Raw genomic sequence first — 21,107 nt, forward strand, 5'->3', positions numbered from 1 at the left:
CCCTAGTGGTTAGGCGTGGGAGGTTGTAAACAGGCACTTGAATAAAGTCGTGCTTCAAGAGTACACGCGGGAAGCCTCTCTCTCCCCTTATTTCCGAGTTACAACTACCTAACTCTACATCACGTACGAGACATGTAGTCTTTCTCATTGTGTTTTCTCTACAGCCTTTAACTGAATAATTGCACAATAAAAGGTCAAACTCTTGACATGAAAAATTATCATTTAAATCCACAAACAACATATGTGTAATCCAGGGCATATAAAGACTGGGACCAGAAGATAATTACTTTCCCCCATTGAAACCCATTCATATTTTTCGATCTCATAGCAGGTCCCATGGGCTCTACCGGAAGGGGCTTGACTTCGCCACTCTATGGGGTTAGGGTTCAGCCTCCCGGTTCCCTCGGTCTAACGTCTATGGGAAACAACATGGGGTTTAGGGTTAGGGTTAACCCTAACCCATATCATGGGGTTAGCAACATGGGGTTTTTGAATGATCGTACATAACAAACTGTAGGTGGCGAAGAAGTAAAAGCTGCGTCACGTTTTGAACTACACACTTTTTCCATCTAGTTTCGACTGGGTTTTGGGATTGTCTGTGCCATTAAAGTAGTAATCGATTATTAATGCTACTTTAACGGCACCGACAATCTAAAAACCCAGTCACTGCAGTCATGTGATTGGCTGAAAACGAGGGAGGCATCTGATTGGCTACAGAGAGTTCCTTGTTAAAAAAAAATGCATTTGTGAATCCAGCATCGTCAGGAGAGTCTCAAAAATCCACATATAAATACAGACCAGTTCACACACAAATGCAAACAAGTTAACTAATGAAAAGCGTCTTGTAAATTCAAGTTTGACAGTTTGTATATAAATGTAACAACATCCAAATACATTTTTTATGAAAATTGCAAATATTCTTTTTAATTCATGTATTTATGGATTTATATTACATTTATTTAAAAGAAGACACATTTGTGTGTGGATCAGAAATGTATTTGTGAAACTTATTTTTGTTTATGGATTTATTTTACATTTATACTAGTGCTGTCAAGCGATTAAAATATTTGATTGCGATTAATCACATTAATGTCATAGTTAACTTGCGATTAATCACACATTTTTTTCTATTCTAAATATCCCTTGATTTCGTGCTGCTAGCCTTTTAGTGAGATCAGAGTGTTGAGAAGGACAGTAATAAAATATCTTTGGTAAGATGGATATAAGAAGAGAGACCCGCAGTGAGTTCAACCTGGTCCACTTGACATCGGGTAGGTGCATGACAGTGGTACCGTAAAACTTCAATAGCCCGGGCTTTTATTTGTCTCAATCACTGAACTTTCAAACAAAACTCTTGCTTGAATATTCCTACCGTACAAAGGCCTATACACATTACCAGGCTATCAAATAACGCCTACACACACACACACAGTGGCGGAGTGGTAATCGGGAGAGTCGGGAGAATTCCCGGTGGGCCGTTAATGTTTCGGGGCTGTCGGGCTGATTACTGCGGGATAACAATATTGCATTCATAAAAGTTCTTGCAGCGCTGTCCGTATCCTTGCTTGCCCCAACAAGTTTGTGCGGCGTTTTGTTTCCGATGTAGCTAGATCCGGTATGTTGTTGTAGTTTTTCTAACGTGACTAGTTTTTGCTAGACAGCAGGTGAAAAGACTACGTTTGCCAAGCCAAAAGAGCGTTAATCGCGCGATAAAAAAATGAACGGCGTTAAAATTGGTTTGCGTTAACGCTGTTTATAACGCGTTAAACTGACAGCACTAATTTATACATACTGATATACATTTGTGTGTGCATTGAAATGTATTTGTGAGAAGAGAGTAATTTATATATAAATCACAAAATACATTTGTCAATCCTTCTCTGTGCATTCATTATTAATGAGACTGTTCTGACCCCATAGAAATCTTCCAAGATCAACTGTTGCTCTGGAAAGGAATTTAAACGAATGCTATATGCTGAGAACATATTAGTGGTGATAAGACTGCAGCCAACCGAATCGCCCCGTTCTGGGAGGAGGCGTGGCCTATACGGTCTGAGAGGGTGTGGCCTGTATGGTCTGAGGGGGCATGGCCTGTGCGCTCTGAGGGGGAGGAGCTGTAGTACCAGGGAGGTCCACCGGAGGTCACTGTAATACCAGGAAGGTCCGCCAGAGGTCGCTGTAGTACCAGAGATTTCCACCCGACCATACTACGTTTATTTGGAAAATTCCATTTTGGATATCTTTATAAAAATGCTTGATGAGGGATTTTATGAGTAAACTGGCATTCGGAACTAGAACCTAACTTGTAGTTGCATAACACCCAACATGCTGTGTTCCACTCTATGAAGTTTACGTTAGAAGTGACTCGCTGGAATGTTAATGAGTGTGTGTGGGGGGGGGGGGGGGGCTCTGAAACAGCAGGGGGGAACTCTAAGCCCTGGAGAAGACATTGTTCGGCTGGTTAATGAGTGACCAGGTGACCACGTCTCACCCTCCGGCCAAAGGTTCTCCTCTGACATGTCATAACCTCACGTATGACCTAATTAGTAAGCTAATTAAAGAAGGTGTCCGGCCGCCTTTAAAGGGAAGGCTTCAAGGATCCGATTATATTTAGTGTTCTTAAGGATGTCACCACGTGATCACACTTATCATGAATATTATTTAATGTATACTTAAAGTGTTTCATAAATTGTGTGTGTGTGGGGGGGATGGGGGAGAGAATGCAACACGAGGATTACAATAACAAAACATAAATATATTAATATTAACACCGTCCAACAAAGTAGATATATGAACGTTAAGCTAGTAAACATATTTAAGTTAAGAGTCCAATATAGTCAATATATGAATGTGAACAGAGTCCAACATAGTCAATATATTAATGTTAACAGAGTCCAACATTGTATATTTTAATGTAACAGAACAACATAGTAAATATAGTAAAGATATCAATGTTCCATTAAAGTACAATATAACCCGATGAAAGAGAATGAGAAATGTTTCACTAAGCGAACCATACCTAACCTGCATAACAAACACAAACTTAAACACCGAACACCAGAATAACTTAAAGACTAATCAATCAAAACCACAAAAAAACATTCAAACGTGATTGGTCGATACTGCTCGGAACACAAACACTCTTCAAGGGAAAATGCTGGTTGATTGGCCAAGACTGGTCTTCAAGATGGTGGTCAAGGTGAGTCTACCTCGTTAAGGTGAGTCTACCTGGTCGAGGTGAGTCTACCTGGTTAAGGTGTGTCTACCTGGTTGAGGTGAGTCTACCTGGTTGAGGTGAGTCTACCTGGTTGAGGTGAGTCTACCTGGTTAAGCTGAGTCTTAACCTGGTTAAGGTGAGTCTACCTGGTTAAGGTGAGTCTACCTGGTTAAGCTGAGTCTACCTGGTTAAGGTGAGTCTACCTGGTTAAGGTGAGTCTTAACCTGGTTAAGGTGTGTCTACCTGGTTAAGGTGTGTCTACCTGGTTAAGGTGTGTCTACCTGGTTAAGCTGAGTCTTAACCTGGTTAAAGTCAGTCTACCTGGTTAAGGTGAGTCTACCTGGTTAAGCTGAGTCTTAACCTGGTTAAGGTGTGTCTACCTGGTTAAGGTGAGTCTACCTGGTTAAGGTGAGTCTATCTGGTTACGCTGAGTCTTAACCTGGTTAAGGTGAGTCTACCTGGTTAAGGTGAGTCTACCTGGTTAAGCTGAGTCTACCTGGTTAAGCCGAGTCTTAACCTGGTTAAGGTGAGTCTTAACCTGGTTAAGGTGTGTCTAAACCTGGTTAAGGTGTGTCTACCTGGTTAAGGTGTGTCTACCTGGTTAAGCTGAGTCTTAACCTGGTTAAAGTCAGTCTACCTGGTTAAGGTGAGTCTACCTGGTTAAGCTGAGTCTTAACCTGGTTAAGGTGTGTCTACCTGGTTAAGGTGAGTCTACCTGGTTAAGGTGAGTCTATCTGGTTACGCTGAGTCTTAACCTGGTTAAGGTGAGTCAACCTGGTTAAGTTGAGTTTTAACCTGGTTAAGGTGTGTCTACCTGGTTAAATTGAGTCTTAACCTGGTTAAAGTGAGTCTACCTGGTTAAGTTGAGTCCTAACCTGGTTAAGGTGTTTCTACCTGGTTATGCTGAGTCTTAACCTGGTTAAGGTGTGTCTACCTGGTTAAGGTGAGTCTTAACCTGGTTGAGGTGAGTCTACCTGGTTGAGGTGAGTCTACCTGGTTAAGGTGTGTCTACCTGGTTAAGGTGAGTCCTAACCTGGTTGTGGAGAGTCTACCTGGTTAAGGTGTGTCTACCTGGTTAAGGTGAGTCTTAACCTGGTTAAGGTGTGTCTACCTGGTTAAGCTGAGTCTTAACCTGGTTAAGGTGAGTCTTAACCTGTTTAAGGCGGACCCTCGACTGTCTCTCACAGTCCTCCAGCGTATCAGGGAGCGGCCCTTGGCTGGTCTCCGGCAGCAACAGGCAGAAGAGGCTGCCTATGATTGGTCCACAGCCGTAGATAATCATGGCAGCCAATGGGATGCCGGCGCTGAAGTCGAGCAGCGTGTTGAAGACGGAGCCGGCGCGGTAGAACACGTTGACCAGGGCCAGGCATCTCTGTCTGGAACACAACACACTGTCTAACCCCGACCTGCTCCTTAATGACCTGTCTAACCCCTACCTGCTCCTTAATGACCTGTCTAACCCCTACCTGCTCCTTAATGACCTGTCTAACCCCGACCTGCTCCTTAATGACCTGTCTAACCCCTACCTGCTCCTTAATGACCTGTCTAACCCCTACCTGCTCCTTAATGACCTGTCTAACCCCTACCTGCTCCTTAATGACCTGTCTAACCCCGACCTGCTCCTTAATGACCTGTCTAACCCCTACCTGCTCCTTAATGACCTGTCTCTGTACTGTCTAACCCCTACCTGCTCCTTAATGACCTGTCTCTGTACTGTCTAACCCCTACCTGCTCCTTAATGACCTGTCTAACCCCTACCTGCTCCTTAATGACCTGTCTAACCCCGACCTGCTCCTTAATGACCTGTCTCTGTACTGTCTAACCCCTACCTGCTCCTTAATGACCTGTCTAACCCCTACCTGCTCCTTAATGACCTGTCTAACCCCTACCTGCTCCTTAATGACCTGTCTAACCCCGACCTGCTCCTTAATGACCTGTCTAACCCCTACCTGCTCCTTAATGACCTGTCTCTGTACTGTCTAACCCCTACCTGCTCCTTAATGACCTGTCTCTGTACTGTCTAACCCCTACCTGCTCCTTAATGACCTGTCTCTGTACTGTCTAACGCCTACCAGGTCCTTAATGACCTGTCTAACCCCTACCTGCTCCTTAATGACCTGTCTCTGTACTGTCTCACCCCTACCTGCTCCATAATGACCTGTCTCTCTACTGTCTAACCCCTACCTGCTCCTTAATGACCTGTCTACTGTCTAACCCCTACCTGCTCCTTAATGACCTGTCTCTGTACTGTCTAACCCCTACCTGCTCCTTAATGACCTGTCTAACCCCTACCTGCTCCTTAATGACCTGTCTAACCCCTATCTGCTCCTTAATGACCTGTCTCTGTACTGTCTAACCACTACCTGCTCCTTAATGACCTGTCTCTGTACTGTCTAACCCCTACCTGCTCCTTAATGACCCGTCTTACTGTCTAACCCCTACCTGCTCCTTAATGAACTGTCTTACTGTCTAACCCCTAGCTGCTCCTTAAAGACCTATCTTACTGTCTAACACCTACCTGCTCCTTAATGACCTGTCTTACTGTCTAACCCCTACCTGCTCCTTAATGACCTGTCTAACCCCTACCTGCTCCTTAATGACCTGTCTCTGTACTGTCTAACCCCTACCTGCTCCTTAATGACCTGTCTCTGTACTGTCTAAACCCTACCTGCTCCTTAATGACCTGTCTGTGTACTGTCTAACCCCTACCTGCTCCTTAATGACCTGTCTCTGTACTGTCTAACCCCTACCTGCTCCTTAATGACCTGTCTCTATACTGTCTAACCCCTAGCTGCTCCTTAATGACCTGTCTTACTGTCTAACCCCTATCTGCTCCTTAATGACCTGTCTTACTGTCTAACCCCTACCTGCTCCTTAAAGACATGTCTCTGCACTGTCTAACCCCTACCTGCTCCTTAATGACCTGTCCAACCCCTACCTGCTCCTAAATGAGCTGTCTCTGTACTGTCTAACCCCTACCTGCTCCTTAATGACCTGTCTGTGTACTGTCTAACCCCTACCTGCTCCTTAATGACCTGTCTGTGTACTGTCTAACCCCTACCTGCTCCTTAATGACCAGTCTCTGTACTGTCTAACCCCTACCTGCTCCTTAATGACCTGCCTCTGTACTGTCTAACCCCTAGCTGCTCCTTAATGACCTGTCTTACTGTCTAACCCCTACGTGCTCCTTAATGACCTGTCTTACCCCTACCTGCTCCTTAAAGACATGTCTCTGTACTGTCTAACCCCTACCTGCTCCTTAATGACCTATCTAACCCCTACCTGCTCCTTAATGACCTGTCTCTGTACTGTCTAACCCCTACCTGCTCCTTAATGACCTGTCTCTGTACTGTCTAACCCCTACCTGCTCCTTAGTGACCTGTCTGTGTACTGTCTAACCCCTACCTGCTCCTTAATGACCTGTCTCTGTACTGTCTCACCCCTACCTGCTCCTTAATGACCTGTCTCTGTACTGTCTAACCCCTACCTGCTCTTAATGACCTGTCTCTGTACTGTCTAACCCCTACCTGCTCCTTAATGACCTGTCTCTGTACTGTCTATCCCCTACCTGCTCCTTAATGACCGGTCTCTGTACTGTCTAACCCCAACCTGCTCCTTAATGACCTGTCTCTGTACTGTCTAACCCCTACCTGCTCCTTAATGACCTGTCTCTGTACTGTCTAACCCCTACCTGCTCCTTAATGACCTGTCTCTGTACTGTCTAACCCCTACCTGCTCCTTAATGACCTGTCTAACCCCTCCCTGCTCCTTAATGACCTGTCTCTGTACTGTCTAACCCCTACCTGCTGCTTAATGACCTGTCTCTGTACTGTCTAACCCCTACCTGCTCCTTAATGACCTGTCTCTGTACTGTCTAACCCCTACCTGCTCCTTAATGACCTGTCTAACCCCTACCTGCTCCTTAATGACCTGTCTAACCCCTACCTGCTCCTTAATGACCTGTCTCTGTACTGTCTAACCCCTACCTGCTCCTTAATGACCTGTCTAACCCCTACCTGCTCCTTAATGACCTGTCTAACCCCTACCTGCTCCTTAATGACCTGTCTCTGTACTGTCTAACCCCTACCTGCTCCTTAATGACCTGTCTAACCCCTACCTGTTCCTTAATGACCTGTCTAACCCCGACCTGCTCCTTAATGACCTGTCTAACCCCTACCTGCTCCTTAATGACCTGTCTCTGTACTGTCTAACCCCTACCTGCTCCTTAATGACCTGTCTCTGTACTGTCTAACCCCTACCTGCTCCTTAATGACCTGTCTAACCCCTACCTGCTCCTTAATGACCTGTCTAACCCCGACCTGCTCCTTAATGACCTGTCTCTGTACTGTCTAACCCCTACCTGCTCCTTAATGACCTGTCTAACCCCTACCTGCTCCTTAATGACCTGTCTAACCCCGACCTGCTCCTTAATGACCTGTCTAACCCCTACCTGCTCCTAAATGACCTGTCTCTGTACTGTCTAACCCCTACCTGCTCCTTAATGACCTGTCTCTGTACTGTCTAACCCCTACCTGCTCCTTAATGACCTGTCTCTGTACTGTCTAACCCCTACCTGCTCCTTAATGACCTGTCTAACCCCTACCTGCTCCTTAATGACCTGTCTAACCCCGACCTGCTCCTTAATGACCTGTCTAACCCCTACCTGCTCCTTAATGACCTGTCTCTGTACTGTCTAACCCCTACCTGCTCCTTAATGACCTGTCTCTGTACTGTCTAACCCCTACCTGCTCCTTAATGACCTGTCTCTGTACTGTCTAACGCCTACCAGGTCCTTAATGACCTGTCTAACCCCTACCTGCTCCTTAATGACCTGTCTCTGTACTGTCTCACCCCTACCTGCTCCATAATGACCTGTCTCTCTACTGTCTAACCCCTACCTGCTCCTTAATGACCTGTCTACTGTCTAACCCCTACCTGCTCCTTAATGACCTGTCTCTGTACTGTCTAACCCCTACCTGCTCCTTAATGACCTGTCTAACCCCTACCTGCTCCTTAATGACCTGTCTAACCCCTATCTGCTCCTTAATGACCTGTCTCTGTACTGTCTAACCACTACCTGCTCCTTAATGACCTGTCTCTGTACTGTCTAACCCCTACCTGCTCCTTAATGACCCGTCTTACTGTCTAACCCCTACCTGCTCCTTAATGACCTGTCTTACTGTCTAACCCCTAGCTGCTCCTTAAAGACCTATCTTACTGTCTAACACCTACCTGCTCCTTAATGACCTGTCTTACTGTCTAACCCCTACCTGCTCCTTAATGACCTGTCTAACCCCTACCTGCTCCTTAATGACCTGTCTCTGTACTGTCTAACCCCTACCTGCTCCTTAATGACCTGTCTCTGTACTGTCTAAACCCTACCTGCTCCTTAATGACCTGTCTGTGTACTGTCTAACCCCTACCTGCTCCTTAATGACCTGTCTCTGTACTGTCTAACCCCTACCTGCTCCTTAATGACCTGTCTCTATACTGTCTAACCCCTATCTGCTCCTTAATGACCTGTCTTACTGTCTAACCCCTACCTGCTCCTTAAAGACATGTCTCTGCACTGTCTAACCCCTACCTGCTCCTTAATGACCTGTCCAACCCCTACCTGCTCCCAAATGAGCTGTCTCTGTACTGTCTAACCCCTACCTGCTCCTTAATGACCTGTCTGTGTACTGTCTAACCCCTACCTGCTCCTTAATGACCTGTCTGTGTACTGTCTAACCCCTACCTGCTCCTTAAAGACATGTCTCTGTACTGTCTAACCCCTACCTGCTCCTTAATGACCTATCTAACCCCTACCTGCTCCTTAATGACCTGTCTCTGTACTGTCTAACCCCTACCTGCTCCTTAATGACCTGTCTCTGTACTGTCTAACCCCTACCTGCTCCTTAGTGACCTGTCTGTGTACTGTCTAACCCCTACCTGCTCCTTAATGACCTGTCTCTGTACTGTCTCACCCCTACCTGCTCCTTAATGACCTGTCTCTGTACTGTCTAACCCCTACCTGCTCTTAATGACCTGTCTCTGTACTGTCTAACCCCTACCTGCTCCTTAATGACCTGTCTCTGTACTGTCTATCCCCTACCTGCTCCTTAATGACCGGTCTCTGTACTGTCTAACCCCAACCTGCTCCTTAATGACCTGTCTCTGTACTGTCTAACCCCTACCTGCTCCTTAATGACCTGTCTCTGTACTGTCTAACCCCTACCTGCTCCTTAATTACCTGTCTCTGTACTGTCTAACCCCTCCCTGCTCCTTAATGACCTGTCTAACCCCTCCCTGCTCCTTAATGACCTGTCTCTGTACTGTCTAACCCCTACCTGCTGCTTAATGACCTGTCTCTGTACTGTCTAACCCCTACCTGCTCCTTAATGACCTGTCTCTGTACTGTCTAACCCCTACCTGCTCCTTAATGACCTGTCTCTGTACTTTCTAACCCCTACCTGCTCCTTAATGACCCGTCTTATGGTCTTACCCCTACCTGCTCCTTAATGACCTGTCTTACTGTCTAACTCCTACCTGCTCCTTAATGACCGGTCTCTGTACTGTCTAACCCCTACCTGCTCCTTAATGACCTGTCTCTGTACTGTCTAACCCCTACCTGCTCCTTAATGAACTGTCTCTGTACTGTCTAAACCCTAGCTGCTCCTTAATGACCTGTCTTACTGTCTAACCCCTACCTGCTCCTTAATGACCTGTCTTACTGTCTAACCCCTACCTGCTCCTTAAAGACATGTCTCTGTACTGTCCAACCCCTACCTGCTCCTTAATGACCTGTCTTACTGTCTAACCCCTACCTGCTCCTTAATGACCTGTCTCTGTACTGTCTAACCCCTACCTGCTCCTTAGTGACCTGTCTCTGTAATGTCTAACCCCTACCTGCTCCTTAATGACCTGTATGTACTGTCTAACCCCTACCTGCTCCTTAATGACCTGTCTAACCCCTACCTGCTCCTTAATGACCTGTCTCTGTACTGTCTAACCCCTACTTGTTCCTTAATGACCTGTCTCTCTACTGTCTAACCCCTGTTACCTGGTGATGGTAGGAAACAGTTCGATGCTGTAGAGTAGGGAGACGAACATGTTGGTCAGCATGCAGAACTTTCCCAAGAGAGCAAGACTCATTCCCCAGACCGCATCACCTAACATGACATCAAAACATAACACCATAACATGATATCAAAACATGACATCAAGACATGACATCATAACATGACACCATAACATGACATCATGATATGAAATCATAACATGATATCAAAACATGACATCAAGACATGATATCATAACGTGACACCATAACATGACATCAACACATGACATCATAACATGACACCATAACATGACATCAAGACATTACACCATAACATGACATCAAGACATGACATGTGATGGAATATCCACATGCTGTATTATTTTCTTTTGCCTATCTATGAACTTAAGTTTTGTCACTATTTTGTGTGATATATATATATGTATACATTGCCTGCCAGTGTTTGAACGCGTTCACTGAACGAAAGTTCATGAACTCGTTCATATTTTGGGCGAACGTGAACTGAACGTACTGTATTACTGCCTGATGAACGTTACTGTGAACTCGTTCATTCTGGTGTCAGTGAACGGCACGCTCACTCGGTTTAACTTCGTTCAATGGGGGGGTTATTTCTCTATCAACACGGCGGATGCGCGCGCAGATCGCCGTGTTGTTTGACCGGTTGCCATGGTAATCTCCATGCGGTTCATTTGCAGTTGAGGTGTTGCCAGCTTACTGTTACATTAAACTGTAATCAGAAAAGGTGGTTATATGCTATAGACCCTATAGTATCTGTCATATAAAGGCTGGGACGAATTTCATATTATAAATATGTACACTTTATTTTGAAAGTATAGACCAGCGCGATTCCCATTGAAACGAATGGTGCGGTGATTATTCTTCAAAACGAGAGCTGTTAAATTGTGGAAAATGAATTAAACTGTAATCAGACAAAGCGGTTATATGCTATAGACCCTAGAGTATTTGTGGTATAAAGGCTCAGACGAATTTCGAATTATAAATATGTACAATCCATAACGTTAGCTCTCTGGCTCATAGCTCAGCGGAGTAGAATACCTCCTAGAATCATTGCTTGTTGGCCGGAAACGGAAAGGGGGGCTGTTCACGTTTGGTTGTAGTCTTTTCGCTCGGTTCTCCGTCTCATCAGTAGGGCTAGAACCGAGCGAAAAGACTACAATCAAACGTGAACACCCCCCCTTTCCGTTTCCGCCAAAGAGCAATGAGTCTTCCAACAGAAATCAATGGGATTTACAAAATGCGCTAAATGTGCAATAAAACACGATAGAAACTGTATTTCGCTACGATACTTGATTCAACCACTCTATATCATCCTAGACAAACCACAAAGGGGGCTCAATGTTCAAAATACCGGAAAAAATGAAAAGCTCACAGCAACATATTGAAAAAAAGAACTATGAACTAGTTCATTTTTTGGAACTGTGAACTTAGTTAAAAATTTTGAATTATGAACGTTTAACTGAACTAGTTCATTTTAAAATTTGTGAACTGAACTTTGAACTAGTTCACGAAGAAAGTGAACTTTCCCAACACTGTTGCCTGCCTTCTATACTCATTGGGGGTCATATAAAGTGTGAACCTTTGAGTTTCGTGTGATGCATTTTATTGCCTGCCTCTTCCTATGTCTTCTTTATGATGTGATCTGTTTCCATGCAATCCTTTGATGTGTGGGCCTGTTCCTTGACCCCCTGGCTAGCGTTGAGGAAACAAAAGGTTACATGGCACGGCCGCAAACCCCTTTAATGGCATCCTGGGGAGCTTCGATTGTAGAGATTACCATCTGGTAAAACAAAGCCTTCTGGTTTATTGGGGGACAGACCCTCCTCCAGAAACCAACCAAAGTGAATAAGAACTCATTACTTGGAACACTCGGTGGACTTCTCCTGGCGCACCTTTAGAGCAGTGGTATTCACTATTTTTTTCAGGAGAGCCGCACTGACAGGACGACGTCAACAGGAGAGCCATTTTTACCGCAAAGTATCAAAAGCTATAAATCCAGTCATAAATAAGTATGCCTGCTTAATAATATGTCCTCCCTGAAGCAGTGTTTCCCACAGAATTTTGTGAAACTGTGGAGGGAACCCGGTCCTTAGCGGGGTCCGGGGGCATGCTCCCCCGGAAGAAAATTTGGTACCTTTTAACCTGGAATGCATCAATCTGGTGCACTTTGAGAGGAAAATTAAGACTTGTGTGACTGTGTGCTATTTTCTGGAATAATGTGGAGACACTGGGTCACATAACATGGAAGCTATTGAAGAATAAGTTAATAAGAATAAGTCCATCCAAAGAGCACATTCTCTCTTGTTATGCAGGAAAACCGCCAATCTGGCAACCCCGCTGTCAGCGTAGAGCCGAGCAAGTTTAAAAATATTTTCTAGACAAGGCTATATTTCCACCTTTTAATGCCGCTGTTGATTTATTTTTTAAATAATTGTTTGTATTGTTTTTTTAAATATCTGTATTCACTGCATGATCATATCACTGTATATTTTTACCGCCATGCGAGCCGCAAATAGAGGCTTGGCGAGCCGCATGTGGCTTGCGAGCCACGCAATGAGTAATGCTGGGGTAGAGAATGAAGTAAGACGCAGGGCGAACTCCCATCTGAGGCCTCAGATTATTGTATTGTATGCCTGTTTTATTATTTGTTGATGCATATTGAGATGTATCTTTGTTCAGACTACTTTTATTACAAATATATGTGACCAGCAATTGCCTACAAGTATTGTGTGCTTTTTGCATCTAAATATCTCACCTGTCTTAGACGCAATATCTGATAGAGAAATGGCCACGACAGACATCATAACATGACACATAACATGACATCAAGACATGACACCATAACATGACATCAAGACATGACACCATAACATGACATCAAGACATGACATCATAACATGACATCAAGACATGACACCATAACATGACATCATGAGATCATAACACAATGTGCGTGTGAGTGCCTGCGTGTGTGGTAGCGCGTGTGTGTGTGTGCGTGTTTGTGTGTGTGAAGTATCGTGTGCGTACGTGTGCGTGTGGTAGCGTGTGTGTGTGTGTGTGTGTGCGTACGTGTGCGTGTGCGTACGGTAGATCTGCGAGGCCACTAGTGACAGCAGGCAGGCCAGGCCGCTCAGAAACATGGTGAGCATGCTCACGGTGCGCCTCCCGCAGCGAGCCAATAGGAAGGGCAGGAGGAGGCAGGGCGTCTCTGATAGGCCGGAGAAGAACTGGGCGCGGTAAACGTCCACGCCGAACGAGCCGATGTTGAGAGAGATACCGTAGTACGTCAGGGCAGTGGTCAGCCTGCAACACAACCAGTAGGACCAGTAACACAACCAGTAGGACCAGTAACACAACCAGTAGGACCAATAACACAACCAGTAGGACCAGTAACACAACCAGTAGGACCAGTAACACAACCAGTAGGACCAGTAACACAACCAGTAGGACCAGTAACACAACCAGTAGGACCAGTAACACAACCAGTAGGATCAATAACACAACCAGTAGGACCAGTATCACAACCAGTAGGACCAGTAACACAACCAGTAGGACCAATAACACAACCAGTAGGACCAGTAACACAACCAGTAGGACCAGTAACACAACCAGTAGGACCAATAACACAACCAGTAGGACCAGTAACACAACCAGTAGGACCAGTAACACAACCAGTAGGACCAGTAACACAACCAGTAGGACCAATAACACAACCAGTAGGACCAGTAACACAACCAGTAGGACCAGTAACACAACCAGCAGGACCAATAACACAACCAGTAGGACCAGTAACACAACCAGTAGGACCATTAACACAACCAGTAGGACCAGTAACACAACCAGTAGGATCAATAACACAACCAGTAGGACCAGTATCACAACCAGTAGGACCAGTAACACAACCAGTAGGACCAATAACACAACCAGTAGGACCAGTAACACAACCAGTAGGACCATTAACACAACCAGTAGGACCAATAACACAACCAGTAGGACCAGTAACACAACCAGTAGGACCAATAACACAACCAGTAGGACCAGTAACACAACCAGTAGGACCAATAACACAACCAGTAGGACCAGTAACAGAACCAGTAGGACCAGTAACACAACCAGTAGGACCAGTAACAGAACCAGTAGGACCAGTAACACAACCAGCAGGACCAATAACACAACCAGTAGGACCATTAACACAACCAGTAGGACCAGTAACACAACCAGTAGGACCAGTAACACAACCAGCAGGACCAATAACACAACCAGTAGGACCAGTAACACAACCAGTAGGACCATTAACACAACCAGTAGGACCAGTAACACAACCAGTAGGACCAGCAACACAACCAGTAGTATACCAGGATAACCAGGATAAACATTAACTTAACCAGTAACTGAACCAGTATAACCAGTGTAACCAGTAACTGAACCAGTAGGACCAGTGTAACCAGTAACTGAACCAGTATGACCAGTGTAACCAGTAACTGAACCAGTATGACCAGTGTAACCAGTAACTGAACCAGTATGACCAGTGTAACCAGTAACTGAACCAGTAGGACCAGTGTAGCGACAGTACCCCAGGTAGCTCATGACAGACAGCCTCAGCATCACGGTGGGGTGTCTCAGGTGTGTGAGGTCAAAGAGACCACGAGGCTCCGCCCCCTCCGCCGGCTCCGCCCCCTCCTCCTCACCTCCTGTTGAGTTTAATAACTGAACGCACACACACACACATGAATGTATAACTGTGTGTGTGTGTGTACCTTTGTGTGTGTGTGTGTGTGTGTACCTGCTCCATGTACTCCGGGTCTTGTTTCCGATATTGATCCAAAACAGACGTTCTGTTTTTCAACAACAACCAGCAAGGAGACTCTGGGAGAGAACTGCAGACAGGGAGACAGACAGACAGACAGACAGACAGACAGGGAGACAGACAGACAGACAGACAGACAGACAGACAGACAGGGAGACAGACAGGGAGACAGACAGACAGACAGACAGACAGACAGACAGACAGGGAGACAGACAGGGAGACAGACAGACAGACAGACAGACAAACAGACAGACAGACAGGGAGACAGACAGGGAGACAGGGAGACAGACAGGGAGACAGGGAGACAGACAGGGAGACAGACAGACAGGGAGACAGACAGGGAGACAGACAGGGAGACAGACAGGGAGACAGATAGACAGACAGGGAGACAGGGAGACAGACAGGGAGACAGACAGACAGACAGGGAGACAGACAGGGAGACAGACAGGGAGACAGACAGACAGGGAGACAGACAGGGAGACAGGGAGACAGACAGATAGACGGACAGACAGGGAGACAGACAGGCAAACAGTCAGTCAGACAGGGAGACAGACAGGGAGACAGGGAGACAGACAGGGAGACAGGGAGACAGACAGGGAGACAGACAGACAGGGAGACAGACAGGGAGACAGACAGGGAGACAGACAGGGAGACAGATAGACAGACAGGGAGACAGGGAGACAGACAGGGAGACAGACAGACAGACAGGGAGACAGACAGGGAGACAGACAGGGAGACAGACAGACAGGGAGACAGACAGGGAGACAGGGAGACAGACAGATAGACGGACAGACAGGGAGACAGACAGGCAAACAGTCAGTCAGACACACAGCCAGCCAGACAGACAGTCAGCCACACAGGCAGACAGAGAGTAGTTAATATCCAGAGATGACATCGATCACAGTAATTAAGACTTTGAGTGGCGGGCGATGGGGTGGGCGGAGCTACATGATGATTGGCAGGCTGAGGATCTGCGGGAGCCCCAGGGCGAGGTGCAGAGAGGCCCAGGAGCAGCAGGCGTAGGCCAGGGGCGCCTGCACTGCCATGCCCAGGCTGAAAGAGAGGCCCAGGAGGGCCGGGGGCCAGGCCCGGCAGGCAGGCACACTCCACTCCACGGCTGGAACAGACACACACGTCCTAGTCACACTCACCACAACGCACAACTGGCCTCACAACGCACAAGAATAAACACACAACAACACACTGTCGTCATCACGTACAACAATAAACACACAACAACACACTGTCCTCACAACGCACAACAATAAACACACAACAACACACTGTCCTCACAACGCACAACAACACACTGTCGTCATCACGCACAACAATAAACACACAACAACACACTGTCCTCACAACGCACAAGAATAAACACACAACAACACACTGCCCTCATAACGCACAACAATAAACACACAACAACACACTGTCCTCATAACGCACAACAACACACTGTCCTCATAACGCACAACAACACACTGTCCTCATAAAGCACAACAATAAACACACAACAACACACTGTCCTCATAACACACAACAATAAACACACTGTCCTCACAATGCACAACAATAAACAAACAACAACACACTGTCCTCATAACGCACAACAACACACTGTCGTCATCACGCACAACAATAAACACACAACAACACACTGTCCTCACAACGCACAAGAATAAACACACAACAACACACTGCCCTCATAACGCACAACAATAAACACACAACAACACACTGTCCTCATAACGCACAACAACACACTGTCCTCATAACGCACAACAACACACTGTCCTCATAAAGCACAACAATAAACACACAACAACACACTGTCCTCATAACGCACAACAACACACTGTCCTCATAAAGCACAACAATAAACACACAACAACACACTGTCCTCATAACGCACAACAACACACTGTCCTCATAAAGCACAACAATAAACACACAACAACACACTGTCCTCATAACGCACAACAATAAACACACTGTCCTCAAAACGCACAACAACACACTGTCCTTACAATGCACAACAATAAACACACAACAACACACTGTCCTCATAACATACAACAACAAACTGTCCTCACAACGCACAACAATAAACACACAACACACTGTCCTCATAACGCACAACAATAAACAAACAACAACACACTGTCCACATAACGCACAACAACAAACTGTCCTCACAACGCACAACAATAAACACACAACAACACACTGTCCTCACAACACGCAAAAATAAACACACTCACCACAACGCACAACTGGCCTCACAACGCACAACAACACACTGTCCTCATAACAGTGTGCGTGCCCAGGCTGAAGGCGCTGCTGTGCGTGTGTGTGTGTGTGTGCGTTAGGGTTAGTGTGTGTGTGTGTACCCAGGCTGAAGGCGCTGCTGTGTGTGTGTGTGCGTTAGGGTTGGTGTGTGTGTGTGTACCCAGGCTGAAGGCGCTGCTGTGTGTGTGTGTGCGTTAGGGTTAGTGTGTGTGTGTGTACCCAGGCTGAAGGCGCTGCTGTGCGTGTGTGTGTGTGTGCGTTAGGGTTAGTGTGTGTGTGTGTACCCAGGCTGAAGGCGCTGCTGTGTGTGTGTGTGTGTGTGTGCGTTAGGGTTGGTGTGTGTGTGTGTACCCAGGCTGAAGGCGCTGCTGTGTGTGTGTGTGCGTTAGGGTTGGTGTGTGTGTGTGTACCCAGGCTGAAGGCGCTGCTGTGCGTGTGTGTGTGTGTGTGCGTTAGGGTTGGTGTGTGTGTGTGTACCCAGGCTGAAGGCGCTGCTGTGTGTGTGTGTGTGTGTGTGTGTGCGTTAGGGTTGGTGTGTGTGTGTGTACCCAGGCTGAAGGCGCTGCTGTGCGTGTGTGTGTGTGTGTGCGTTAGGGTTGGTGTGTGTGTGTGTACCCAGGCTGAAGGCGCTGCTGTGCGTGTGTGTGTGTGTGTGCGTTAGGGTTGGTGTGTGTGTGTGTACCCAGGCTGAAGGCGCTGCTGTGCGTGTGTGTGCGTTAGGGTTGGTGTGTGTGTGTGTACCCAGGCTGAAGGCGCTGCTGTGTGTGTGTGTGTGTGTGTGTGTACCCAGGCTGAAGGCGCTGCTGTGCGTGTGTGTGCGTTAGGGTTGGTGTGTGTGTGTGTACCCAGGCTGAAGGTGCTGCTGTGTGTGTGTGTGTGTGCGTTAGGGTTAGTGTGTGTGTGTGTACCCAGGCTGAAGGCGCTGCTGTGCGTGTGTGTGTGTGTGTGCGTTAGGGTTGGTGTGTGTGTGTGTACCCAGGCTGAAGGCGCTGCTGTGCGTGTGTGTGTGTGTGTGCGTTAGGGTTGGTGTGTGTGTGTGTACCCAGGCTGAAGGCGCTGCTGTGCGTGTGTGTGTGTGTGCGTTAGGGTTAGTGTGTGTGTGTGTACCCAGGCTGAAGGCGCTGCTGTGTGTGTGTGTGTGTGTGTGCGTTAGGGTTGGTGTGTGTGTGTGTACCCAGGCTGAAGGCGCTGCTGTGCGTGTGTGTGTGTGTGTGCGTTAGGGTTGGTGTGTGTGTGTGTACCCAGGCTGAAGGCGCTGCTGTGCGTGTGTGTGCGTTAGGGTTGGTGTGTGTGTGTGTACCCAGGCTGAAGGCGCTGCTGTGTGTGTGTGTGTGTGTGTGCGTTAGGGTTAGTGTGTGTGTGTGTACCCAGGCTGAAGGCGCTGCTGTGTGTGTGTGTGTGTGTGTGCGTTAGGGTTAGTGTGTGTGTGTGTACCCAGGCTGAAGGCGCTGCTGTGCGTGTGTGTGTGTGTGTGCGTTAGGGTTGGTGTGTGTGTGTGTACCCAGGCTGAAGGCGCTGCTGTGCGTGTGTGTGTGTGTGTGCGTTAGGGTTGGTGTGTGTGTGTGTACCCAGGCTGAAGGCGCTGCTGTGCGTGTGTGTGTGTGCGTTAGGGTTAGTGTGTGTGTGTGTACCCAGGCTGAAGGCGCTGCTGTGTGTGTGTGTGTGTGTGTGTGTACCCAGGCTGAAGGCGCTGCTGTGTGTGTGTGTGTGTGTGTGTGTACCCAGGCTGAAGGCGCTGCTGTGCGTGTGTGTGTGTGCGTTAGGGTTAGTGTGTGTGTGTGTACCCAGGCTGAAGGCGCTGCTGTGCGTCATGCTGCTGCAGACTCCTGTCAGGCAGCGCAGGGCGATGAAGACGAGGGGGTGATGAAGAGCAGCTGGCAGCACGCCACACACCGCATGGACAGACACACACACCTGGAGCACCACGCGGCGGCCGTACCTACACACACAGAGGCACACACAGACACACACACACACAGAGGCACACAAACACACACACACACAGAGGCACACAAACACACACACACACACACACACATCTTGAGTGATGAAGATGAGTTCTAGAGTTGTAGTCAATGACCCCCCAGGACCCCTAGACCCCCCAGGACCCCCCAGGGAGACCAGCTCTCAGCCCGCCCACGTCAGAGGTCTGGACCTCCTGTGAGCTCCTAATACCAGGGAAAGACTGCCCACACATGGACTTACTGGTCACTGTTGAGAACATCACTGTATCTCCTTCTCCAACTGCCAAAAACCTTGGTGTAGTGTTGGGCAATCAGTTGTGCTGCACCGCAAACATCACTGCGGTGGCCCGGTCCTGCAGATTTGCACTTTACAACATCCGCAGAATCCGGCCCCTCCTCACAAGGGAAGCAGCTCAGCTTCTAGTCCAATCACTGGTCATCTCCCGCCTCGACTACTGCAACTCGCTCCTGGCTGGACTCCCTGCCTCTGCGATTAAACCCTTGCAGCGCGCCTCGTGTTCAACCTACCAAAGTTCTCACATGTAACCCCCCTCTTCCGAGACCTCCACTGGCTCCCTGTAATAGCTCGCATCAGATTCAAGATGATGGTACTGGCATACAAGGCAGTCGATGGAACTGCCCCTGCCTACCTCCAAGCATTAGTAAAGCCACACACCCCAGCTCGATCCCTCCGCTCAACTACCTCAGCTGGACGTCTGGTACCGCCATCGCTAAGAGCAAGCAAAGGTCGATCAGCGAAGTCACAACTTTTCTCTGTTTTGGGACCTCAGTGGTGGAACGAGCTCCCTACCGATGTCAGGATCGCAGAGTCGCTCACCAGCTTCCGCAAAAGACTCAAAACTCACCTGTTCAGAGTTCATCTCGACTCTGCATAGAAACCAATGCACAGCCACCATTGAATGTTGTACGTCCTGGCACTTGTACATTGCACTTATTCAAGGTACTTAATTGTGTAGCATCTACAGTAGCTGCTATCGCTGCTTTACACGGGGAATGGGTTAGCCTAGCGATTGTAATACTTGCACTTGGTTCTATGAACATCTTTACTGTACCGACAGTATATATTGTTTCACTTCTTATGACAAATGTACTTATTGTAACAAATGCACTTATTGTAAGTCGCTTTGGATAAAAGCGTCTGCTAAATGCCCTAAATGTAAATGTGTGTGTGTGTGTGTGTGTGTGTGTGTGTGCGTGCGTGCGTTTTACCAGTCCGACGGCGCACCACCAAACAGTGATCCCAGCAGGAGTCCAATAATGTAGAGAGCCTGTCCGTAGGATAACCACACACACTCCGACTGACGCGCGCGCACACACACACACACACACACACACACACACACACATCATTACCACTGTGTCATTCATTAACGTTAAGACTCACTGGACAAACCGCGGGCCCTCACCTCGCTGCTCCCGGTCGGTCCTCCGTGCTCCGGTCCCGTCCGGTTGTCCTCCGGTGCGGTCCGGTTGTCCGTCCGGTGGTCCGCGTGCCGGCTGGTGCACGTGGTGTAGAGGTCGAGGAAGAAGAGGAAGGAGTTGAGGAAGAGTAGGAGGCAGAGGCGCCAGTACACCGCGAGCTGCAGCCCGGACAGGCGGGTCCTGAACCCGCAGCCCTTCCCCCAGAGAGTCCCCATGGGTCCGCCCTCTCTGGCCCCGTTCTGACCGCCTCTCTGGTCCCGGTCTGACCGCCTCTCTGGTCCCGGTCTGTCCTTACTAGACCCGGTC

At 47.7% G+C, this 21,107-nt stretch overlaps 1 protein-coding gene across 1 annotated transcript; it reads right to left on the reverse strand.

Annotated features, from left to right (window-relative positions):
• Positions 1-4,313: 4,313 nt before the first annotated feature.
• Positions 4,314-21,016, reverse strand: LOC307074538 (solute carrier family 22 member 13; the record flags this gene model as incomplete). Its single annotated transcript, XM_079734719.1, has 9 exons — positions 4,314-4,593; positions 10,260-10,368; positions 13,384-13,601; positions 14,872-15,005; positions 15,082-15,175; positions 16,054-16,222; positions 19,179-19,333; positions 20,589-20,677; positions 20,786-21,016. The coding sequence occupies 9 exons, from the start codon at positions 21,014-21,016 to the stop codon at positions 4,314-4,316; spliced, it is 1,479 nt and encodes a 492-aa protein (XP_079590845.1).
• Between the last annotated feature and the right edge of the window lie 91 nt (positions 21,017-21,107).

This window comes from Pollachius pollachius, assembly GCF_949987615.1.
Source record: "Pollachius pollachius genome assembly, chromosome: 4".
Taxonomy (NCBI): domain Eukaryota; kingdom Metazoa; phylum Chordata; class Actinopteri; order Gadiformes; family Gadidae; genus Pollachius; species Pollachius pollachius.